This window comes from Belonocnema kinseyi, chromosome 9, assembly GCF_010883055.1.
Source record: "Belonocnema kinseyi isolate 2016_QV_RU_SX_M_011 chromosome 9, B_treatae_v1, whole genome shotgun sequence".
Classification (NCBI taxonomy): Eukaryota; Metazoa; Arthropoda; class Insecta; order Hymenoptera; family Cynipidae; genus Belonocnema; species Belonocnema kinseyi.
This window is the reverse complement of record NC_046665.1, coordinates 64,496,187-64,507,525: the sequence shown is the minus strand read 5'-3', so window position 1 is coordinate 64,507,525 and position 11,339 is coordinate 64,496,187. Positions and strand designations below refer to the sequence as shown.

General features: G+C 26.8%; 1 protein-coding gene across 2 annotated transcripts in view; it reads right to left on the bottom strand.

Moving 5' to 3' along the window:
• The window catches only part of LOC117179816, a 19,485-nt gene extending 9,388 nt beyond the window's left edge, over positions 1-10,097 (bottom strand). The window contains exons 1-4 of one of the 2 annotated variants that reach the window (XM_033371947.1): positions 9,940-10,097; positions 9,786-9,837; positions 5,191-5,721; positions 4,647-5,123 (exon numbers count right to left, since the gene is read on the bottom strand). In XM_033371947.1, the coding sequence (XP_033227838.1) occupies positions 4,647-5,123; positions 5,191-5,721; positions 9,786-9,837 (1,060 nt within the window). In that variant the 5' untranslated portion in view covers positions 9,940-10,097. Of the gene's footprint in view, positions 1-4,646; positions 5,124-5,190; positions 5,722-9,785; positions 9,919-9,939 lie in introns of those variants that run through there. The other variant, XM_033371946.1, reaches the window with a different exon arrangement.
• Positions 10,098-11,339: the final 1,242 nt, after the last annotated feature.

Sequence of the window (11,339 nt, the reverse complement as noted above, 5' to 3'; positions counted from 1 at the left end):
ATCTCTATCCCATCCACACACTACTCCTTTCCCCTGCCGAGTGAGTCACGCCTACCCCGAAAGGGAAATGGCTTAATGGTGTAATAATAATAAAAAAAAAGAGGAATCTTTTGCAATAGTTGAAAGTCAAAACCGTTGAATTTTCGACCAAAAAGTATGACTTTTTAACAAAATAGTTGAGTCTTTCGCAAAATGATGAAATTTTCCACCAAAGAGTAGATTTTTTTAACCAAAAAAGATTAATTCTCGACCATAAATATAATATTAGACTATTCAAATAAAAATAATTAACTTTCAGCATTCTATTAATTCAAATCTCATTTAAGCTCTAAAACGAGAAAAAGGAGCTTTTTTGAAAACATTGCATAAAAGAAGAAATATTTAATAAAGGCTACAAGAGGAAAATAGGGGAAAGATTGTGGCATCTGTGATCTAATAAAATGCTGTGAAAATGGGATTGTTGCATGAATTTTAGATAATATATTTTTTAATTGCTACTGAGAAAAAAAAATATTTAAAAAATGTATCGAAACCCCTATTCAAACAACTCTATTGCCTTGAAACGTCATATCCTGTAAAAGGGCGAAACAATCAGAATTATGATATGAAAAGGCTCCACTGATTAACAAAGTATCCAGCTGACAGCTGGCGAAAAAATTTGATCCCGGTTTTAGTGAAATTCTAAGTGATTTGAACACATTTTCGGGCATTTCTTCATACTTTTTAAACACGTTTTAAATAATAAACGTGAAAATAGATTATGCTTACTCAAAACACTAGCAGCTATATTAATTGCCCCATCAACTGAAACAATTTTTTTTAAAATAGTTACAAATTTAATTACAGTAAAATTTGCATTTTTTACAAAAAAAGTTACTTCTTAATAAAGAAGGATGAATTTTCTAACATAAAAGATGAATTTTGAATTAAACAAAGATCAATTTTCAACAACATAGTTTTTCGACCAAAATGTATGACTTTAAGAAAATAGTTTTATTTTCCAAAAATAATTAGAATTTTAACAAAGTAGCTGAATTTTCAGAATGCAAAGATGCATTTACAATCAAATGGTAAAATAAAAAAAAACAGATAAAAATTTAATCAAATATTTGAATTTTCAAGACAAAAAGACAAATTTTGTAAAAGAGAGTTGCATCTTCATAAAAAAAGTTCATTTTTAACCAAGATGGATGAGTTTTCTAACAGGAAAGCTGAATTTTAAAAAAGAGGAAAGGTTTGAAGCTATAAAGTCAAATGCTTTAGAAAACAGTGGAATTTAGAATCGGAAAAGATGAATTTTTAACAAGATATAATTGAATTCTCAACCAAAAAGTTGAACTTAAAACAAATAAGGGTTGAAGATAAATTTGTCTGCCCAAAAATACGACTTTTCAATCAAATAAATGAATTTTCTACCAAATATTTCAATTTTAACTTATGCAATATACAGGATAAAGTTTCAACGAAGAATTGAATACTAGTTACATTTTCAGATAAAAAATGATAAAAAATAACTGTAAACAAAAAAAAAAGAATTTTCCTCAAAATTGATAAATTTTAACATAAAGAGATGAATTTTTGACTAAGAAAATCAGCCTCTTGTTGTTGTGACTTTGTCATGTACAGTGAAAAAAATTTGGGCAAGCAGCTGTCTTCTTAGTGGCAACGCAGCGCCACCACGACGGTTGGTGTAGCGGCCAGACCACTTTTAAGTAAGCTATAGTACCAAACATGCGAGCAGATCCTATCCCGTGTGTTGGGAACGCAGCAATCCCACAAAAGAGATTTAAATTGCCCTACAAGTATAAACTATAAATGTATAACTCCGCGCGAAACTCGGTGTGGGGATCCCGTGCTCCCGCCTGAAGGGAGCGTTACTGTACCAATACTGTACTCTACTGTAGCTCTACTACGTGGGCGAGCAGATCACCCAAAAAATTTTCAGTGTAGAGCCAAATATATTAGAGCCGTTACAAACTCTTAAAAATGTATCAAGAAAACGGTTTATTTATATAATTATTGTGAAAATGACACAGAGAATTTTTCTAATAGTGTTTTTCTGTTGTTTTTTTTTATTATCGAATCATTTAATTTAATTATTCCGATGTTTATCGCTCCGGTGTGAAAATCAGGTTATGGAAGTGAACTAAGAGAACACCCGAAGACCCCAAATAAAAGAGTTAGAAGTTTTCTGATAATAATGAAAGATCCGAGGAGAAATGGTTTCGGTTTTACTTCAACAGAATAATTTTAAGGTTAAAAAAATTTGGAAATGTGGGTTAAAAGAATATGGAAGACTTTGAGACCATTTTTTTCAAAATTTTCAAGATTTACACATTTTTTAGGTAAACTGAATTTTGTCAGAGTGTGAAAAAAAGTTCTTAAAATTCTTGGGGAATTTTTAAATGATGGTTTTGTAAGAAATTTCAAGAGAAAATAGAGAAAAACAAGATCATAAAACATTTTTAATTATTTCCGAAAATTTTTAAAAAGTGTTTGATAGATTTTAAAGGAAAATTTGGCCACATTACATAATTTTAGAAAAAATTGAGTAATTTTAAGAGATATTCAAAAGTTTTGAAACGATTCAAAAATAATTAAAATTGTAAAGATTTTTAAAGAATTTTGTAAAGTTTCAACGAAATGAGACATTTTTTCAGGTTCCTAAGAAAAATTAAAATAATTTTTGGATTAGAAAAATTAATTTGAAGAGATTATTTAAAAAGATTTCAAGAAGTCAAAGAAAAATCTGAAAGATTTTAGCGCAATTTTTTAATTTTTGCAGAATAAATCAAATATGCAGGGAAATTTGAATAATTTTTAGAAATTAGAAGGCTTAGAAGGTCCAACAAGATTAAAAAAAAAAGAATTTTTCTTATATTCGTGTGAAAATTTTAAATAATTTTTTATTTTGAAAATGGTTTAGAAGATTTTAAAGCAAACTAAAAACAAATTTTCTTTAAATTGTTGGGAAAATTTAGAAGATTGTAAGGTAATTTTTTTTAATTTCGAATATTTGAAAATTTTGAGAAAAATACGTCAGTTAAAAATATTATATACCCGGAAAAATTTTCGAAAATTTATCAAATATTTCTTGATCCCTTCCCAACTTCTAAAAGTTCTAAACATCTTTTACAAAGACTCGAACTTTTCATAATATTTTGTAAAATGCTATATAATAAAAAAATTTCTTTATAATCTTGCAGATTCTTTTCTGACACGCCTGGAATATTTAAAAATGTTTTAAATTTTCTCAAGAATTTTATGAAAATTATATTTACATAAATTTAAAAACGAGGTTATAATACTTATTTTCTTGTTCTCAATTCTGAGAATTTAATTTCAACATGAATTTATCATAGCACTTCAAAAAATAATATTCGATTAATTTGTGTGTTGCCAGAGATAAAAAAAATAATCGTTGGTGGTCTTTCATTAAGAGTGCCATGCAAATGTTAAAATATTTTAGCTTTGTTACAAAGTCTAATTGGTTAAAAAATATCACATTTAAGATATAATTATATTTATTATATAGCAGAATTATATTGTAAAACAGCAATATAAAAAAAATATTAGTTCTTCATTACTATATTTAAAAGTGTTTGAATATCTGGGTCTAATACAAAATAACGAAAAAATAAATAACACAATCATAAATTAGCAATAAAAAAATTGCCGAATTATAAAATAAACGAACTGCTAAATTCCCATTAATATTACTATTGCTGAAATCTAAGTTTGACAACATATAAAATTGCCGAAAATAATTAATAAATTATTAAATAATAATTAATTAAATTGTTTGCCTTATTTATAATTCTATTAATAGCTCATAAATTAATAATCAATCAACTATGTTCAGCAGTTCTAAATTTCGTGAATGTAAATATTTGTGGGAATTTAATAATTCGTTTATTTTACATGTCGGTCTTGAAGTCGGTAAATTTTAGTTTCGGATATTTTTAAATTCGGGATTTTATTATTTTTTTCAATTAAAAATCTGGTCGCTATTTGAAATTTGGAAAACTTTATAACTCGATAATAATATATATTGTCGGAATTTTTTATTCATTCGTGTATTCGTTATTTATTTTTTTATTATTTTTTATAAGTTCTGAATATCTATGGAATTTGTTTGTTTGCATTATGTCAATTATTCCGCTTTTTCCTATATTAAACAAAATAATGCGTAAGTGCATAAGTCTCATTTACTACTTGGCTGTACACTTTAAAGACAAAATGATTTTGAAGGGTTTTTTCATATTTATTTTGTCATTTTTATGCGTTTTTCTTATGGTACTGCATGGTTTTGAAGAACTAAGTTGCTACTAGCGCCGCCGCACGGACGTTTTTCAACTCTCGTGACACATTTCAACACTTAATCTGAAAATCACTTTTTTTATTTTAATTGTTGATTTATTACCGACCTTTATAAATCACCACACGGTCACTTTGACAATATAGGCTCGCTATAAATACAAAAAAATCAGTTTATGGATACTCCCTTATGGAAAGTACCACCAGGCCAGTTTTTCTTTTAGGACTACACCATTGCCACCCTGTATTTTAAAATTCGAATTTGTTGAACTTAAAGTTACAGTTTTAAAGTTGTCATTGATTACACATGTAAAAATATAAACACTTACTACTTGATTCTCGCAATTTCTCGTCCAAAACTTCTGTTATGAATTTGTCCGGCTCAGCAAGAGCAATTCGAAAACATGTTCTGCAAACTTGCTGTAGACCTTTCTTTGCCCTCAGATTATAATTGGCAATGTATTCAGGATTTCCATGACCATCAATCTGATCGGAATATACCCTTTTTGACACTTTTGTCATGCTTTTTATGAATTTTATTCTTGAATGAAATGTCGCCCCTTTCCAGTAGGATTCGAAAATATTTCTCTGATCGTGTTTTGATATTTTCAAGAAACACTTGTATTTACATGGGGGAATCCGGGTGTAGCCTCTTGCAAGCTTAACATCCCTGATGAGATAGGGATCTGCACTAAATCTCTCCCTCTCTGGCTCTATTGTCAGATCAATATTAGACATTTCAGCTTTATCAGTTTTCTGGAGGATTCCTTGATCTTCATTTGAGTCTTGACTGGATTGTAGCATTTCTGAGAAAAAAAATGCAAATTAATACACGTAATCAGATTTTTTTAAAGTCACGAATGAGATACTTACTATTGATTTTGAGAAACTTTTTCACTAATACTGTTGAAATAAAATTGTCCTTCTCTTCGAGTATTAGTGTTAAACAAGCTTTGCAAACTTTTTTAGGACCTTCGATCGTTCTAATGTAGAAAGAAGTATTGTATACTTTTTTAAACATGCCAGGGGACTTTTTGTCGTTAACCACCATTGGTACCATTACTATCATATCAGTCACAAAATTGAATCTTGATCGAAACTCCCTTTGCTTAGAATAAGCGGACAAAGTCTTCTTTCGATCTTCTTCGGTAATTTTCAGGTGACATCCGTTTTTGCATGGCGGTAGCTGTTGTAAATTTTTGGTTGTACACTCGGTAGCGTTAATTATTCCTTTTTCTGAGAGAGGATCCTCCTCGGTTAATTCATCTTCTGAACTGTGTACAACTTCCGACACATCGACAAACATATTTGTAAAATTGTTTTCTCCAGCTGAAAATTCTGTTTCCATACCTTTTATTTCAAGATATTCTATATCGGAATCAACATATTTTTCCTCCATCATTTCTGAAAAATATTATAGAGTCGATTTAAGTTTATATTTTGAAAATATAATCAAGGTCATTTCCTACTTATCCCCGGTCGACTAAAAGTAATATATTTATATTTTTCGCAAGGCGCAAACATTTATTTTGATTCGTGACATTCATTCTAAACATCCTTTGACAAAAAAGAGAAAAAGATTGCAAAATTAATTAATTTTGAAAAAGACCTAAATTTTCCACTAAAAATTATAAATTTTCTACAAAAAATTGAATAGCTAAAGTTTCAGTAGAAAAAATTAATCTTAAAAAAACGGATTTTCAATAAAGTAGCTCGATTTTCACCCGAAGTAATGATTGTTTAAATAAAATTATGAATCTTCAACTGGAATAGTTCAATTTTAAACAAAAAATATGAATTTTTAACTAAAATGATAAATTTGTAACTGGAACCGTTGAATTTTTCATTTTTCAAACAAATGCTTTGAAATAAAAAATTGTAATTTTCAATCAAAAGTGGAAAATTAACATTTTTAGTTTGAAAAATTAATTTTAAGCCAAACATAAGAATTTTAACTATAACAGTGAATCCTCAACTGATATAGTTGAATTTTCTAAGAAACTAATTAATTTTTACTAAATTTCTTCTAATTACAACTACAGAATTTACAATTGGAAAAAGATAAATTTTCGGTTAAAAAAATTACTTTCAAACAAAAAAACTAACTTTAAAAAGCTCTTTACATTTTCAAACAAAGTAGTGAATTTTCAAATAATATTGCCAATATTTAACTGAAATAGTTGAATTTTAAACTAGAATCATGAATTTTTAACTAAACTGACAAATCTTCAACTACAATAATTGAATTTTTTATGAAAAAAAATTAATTTCCAACCAAGAAAATTAATATCTACAAAAAAATCAGGAATTTTTAACTAAAAAAGATAATTTTTCAACAAAAAATTGCATAATTAAATGGTTAGTCATACAATTAATGTTTAACCAGAGATGAATTTTTAACGAAAATGATGGAATATTCATCTGAAATAGTAGTTACATTTTTAATAACCAAAAAATTCAACCAAAAAACCCCAAAAAAGTATTTTTCAATCAAAGAAATGAATTTTTAATAAAAAGATGAATCTTCAACCAACATAACATTAATTATTAACAAAAGAGTTCAACTTTAAACTAAATAATTTGATTTCCAACCAAAAACTTGAATTTTCAACTAAAATGGTAGATATTTAACTGGAATGTTGTAATTTTTAACAGAAGATTTTGAGTTAAAGAAATTAATTTTTAACCAAACTATTATTGATCCTGATTTTGGATTTTCGGTCTACTTGAAGTAGCCCAAGAACTACTTTAAACAAAATTTCCATGAAATTGACATGTACAAAAAATAGTGGCGTTGATTCCATTCATACAGAACTAATTGTATGAAAATTATTTAGGAAAAAATATTGTAAATTAAGTATTCTATTAAACAAATAAAGTCTTTTTTTGTATTTTTAACAATTTTAATTTTAAAATAACCATCTTTTAAATACGATTTTATATCATTATTTGTTATAGAAAATTGTTCATGTGAAAAATTCGGAATGATTTTTGAATACATATAAACTTGGTAAGCATTAAAAAAGTTGTTAATTTTTAAAACCTTAAAAACCATCCACCCCTACGTGGACACGAAATTTGATTGTATTAACTTTTTTTTGTTTAAGTGAGTGTTAGTCTGGCACGATACCTCAATTCAATAACAATATATTTGAAAAATTACATTAAAACATTTTAATTATATCACAAGTTATAAAAATGATAAACAATTGATAAGCAAATATCACATAACATTTTTCTCATTTTTCGGCATTTCATGATACATGAATGACTTACTTACTAGTATTTTATATATTTTCTTAAGTATTACTTCAAATATACAAGAAACAGTGATACAAATGAAAAGTTCGTGCCAATTTATTACTGAAAAAAAATTTTTTTAATTAACTTTGATTTGCTATTTCTAGATTTGGAAGTTATTGGATAATAGCCAAAGTTACATCATAATTGGATCGAAATTATTTTTTTTACGGAAAACGAAACGAAAGTTTTGTCTGGATTCCTGAAAAAAAACTTGATCAAATTATTGTTAGGTGTACACAAGTTTAAGAAATTTCTGGTAATTGTGTTCCTTAAAATGTTTGCACTGGTCAGTTACATACTTCAATTTTTTTTAATTTGCAGACTAAACTAAACTGAGTGCGGTAAAAATAAAAAATAAATTAAAAAGTATCTTTAAATTTTGCAAACGATACAAATCAGATTTCTTTCTTTCGTTGAAAAAATACTGCTATAAATTTTCTTTGATTAAACAAAATTGTTATGAGGTTCCAATAAGCTGTTTTAGTTCTTAAAATAAATTTTCTTAGATATTGAATTTTTTTTAAATATAAATTTAAAGCTACGAATAATTCTTTCAACACTAGAAATTATTTTTTATTTATTGAGAAATAAGCTTTAAATTCTATGACACAATAAAATGTTTCTTGAGGATACCATAAGGCTGAGAACACAAATATTTTCAATTTCATTACAATATAAATAATCTCAAACAGCTCTTAAACCTTTTTCCCCCGAATAATAGGCTCAGGATTTCTTCCATAATACAAATAGAATATTCCCCATAACGAATAAATTGCAAATATTTGTACCGAGTGCTGAAAAAGTCTTAAATTTCTAAATACACTATTTTTTTAATATTTTAAAGAATCAAATACTAGGTTTAAATGTATTTTTAGCTTGAAGATACCTGAAAAGGATTTAAGCCAGTTAATTAATTACGATTTTTTTACACAGTAATATTGGCAAAAAGCTTAAAATTTTGGCTCATGTTTGTATTATGTTAATTTTATTATCATGTTTATATGTAATGCGGATCACTTTGCCCAATAGTACAAATCACACCTCCTATTCTAATTGATATAAAGTCTTATATTCGGAAATAACAAATTTAATGAAACCCATAAACAAAACTTATGCAATCTTGAAAAAACTTAAACATTGCAATTAAAGCTAAAAATACATTTAAAAGCACTATAGGAAACTTTAAAATATAAGCAACGTTTATTTTGGGTGCATTACGAAATTATAGAATTTTCTTCAGTCATCAGGTACAAATATTTTTAAATTATTCAGTAGAAAAAATATTTTCTTTATATTGCAAAAGAAATTATGTGCAAATTATTAATTCAAACAAATTTTGCAGGGGCCATTTCAGATCATTAATTATAATGAAATTACACATTTTTTATTGAAAGCCCGAGAATAACATTACAAATTTTCTTTGTTTCATACATTTCAGAACTTATTCCTCAAAAAATAGAAATTACTCTTTAGGCGCAAAATAATTTTGTAACCATAAATTTGCATTTATTTTTAAATGGAGAACTATTTATTATTATTATTCTTATTTATAGACCTAAAAAAGCATACCAGAACCTCTAAAGAACTTTTTTCAAATGAAAGAAAATGTATGGTTATATTTTTTCACCGGTAAGGGAAGAATTTGGGGGCGGAAGGCGTTTACAAAATTTTAAAATACAATTTTTTGGCCCCCAACATATATTACCGAAAAAATGGCACTGTTTATATCAACATATTGATAGAAATAAAAACCCGGCTGACATTCAGTACACGTAGCCACGGCCTTTTCATAAACATATGAATTTAACTCGGAAATCGGAATGTAATTAATTTTTAATATTATTATTTCTTGTAGATTTTTTTAAAAGGCAGTATTCTGGATTTAAATATAGTTGGTAAAAACATACACATTCCGTTCTCCTATAAAATGAGAATTTGTAACACGAAAGAATTAACCACCTAACCTCAAAAATAAGTTGTAATGGTTCTAAATGGTTACAATTGACTATATTCTGAATGTGTCTTATCAAATAGTTCTACTCAAATGTATTAAGGTTTTTTTATAGCAATAATAATCTTGTATCAATGATTTTAAACAAGTTCGTTTTGTTTGCGACCTGTATTGGCATATTTATGTAAATATATATAAAGGATCAATTAATTACCTTCTTTGGGGCTACAAGACGTGGTAGTACCATTTTCTTCTATATTATCCATCTTAAATTAAAGAATCCTTTTATATTAAATAATAAACATTCATGTTATGTCTCGTAATCTCGTGCGACTCAGTGCGACTCGTGATAATATTTTGAACCTAACCTAATCTTCTCAATTTGAGAGTAGCAGAACTATACTTGGAACTACTGCACTCTCGCGCTCATTATATGCATGGCAAATTTATGTATTACTATCAAATTATTTATATTAATCAAAAATGGAAGAGAAAGAGACTCGAGAAAAGAAATAATAGATTTTTTCAGATTTCATTTTGTTCGTTCACTTGTGTCATTTTTCTAAACATTTCTTTTTTTGTTTTTAATTTTATTTTTTACATCTGTCTTCCTCACTAAAAATATAAATAAAGAATTTGGAAATCCTTTTCGGTGAACAACTTTTACATATTATTTTTTTTCGTATCGTTTTTAAAAAATTTAATTTTGTAATTTTTTATGTTATTTTTTAATATTAAAACAAAAACTACGCGTCCTATCAAAAATTATTGATGACAAATTTGTAGCTCTTTGTTGGATTAGCAACTTTTGCTTTTTTCATAGCATAGTCTTTTTGCAAAAATTCAATTTTAAAAAATTATGAATGTTGTTTTTTACGATTACAAAAAAAATGCAATAAGTAGTGATAATCAAATTTGTAGATATTTTTCGGGGGCAACATTTTTTTCTATACATCTTTTGTCGTATCTTGCATAGTTTGACCGCAAAACTGAATTTTTTATTTTGAATTATTTTTTTTTGCCATCAAAATTTGAATTGATGATTTTCCGGAAAAATTCCAAAATTTGTAATTTCAATATTATAATGTATAGGGTGCTTAGAAAGTAACGTTTTTCTTTTATTGACTTTTTTCATAACATGCGTTGTTTTTCTTAAAATAAAATTTTTTTAATTGAGTAAATTAATCCGGTAGCCGCTAACACTTTTGTATGCACTAATAGGTCTTTACCATAAAGAATATAATTATCTTGTGTAGCATTTTCGACACCTGGCCCTTATTGTTTATAACTATTGCTATTAACAAAAAAGCTCAATTCAGAAAATTGATTTTTTCTTAATTTTTTTATTAATCTATGAAACAAAATAAAACTTTTCACTTCCGTGATATTTTCTCGTACTACGAGCCTTTATTTAAATATGGCTTCATAGACAATGTACTTTTTATACAAATTCCCACACCTAAAAGCTACAATTTTCAAGTTATTAGCGATTACCTTGTTTGATATCCTTAATTTTCGATAAATAATATAATTATCTAGGGTAGCATTTTTGATACCGTCGCCTTATTGTTAATAACTATTGTTATTAACAAAAACGTTCAATTAAGAAAATCGATTTTTTCTTAATTTTTTTATTAATCTATGGAACAAAATGAAACTTTTCACTTCCGTGATATTTTCTTGTACTACGAGCCTTTATTTAAATATGACCTCATGGACAATATATTTTTTATAAATATGCCCACCCCTAAAAGCTACAATTTTCCAG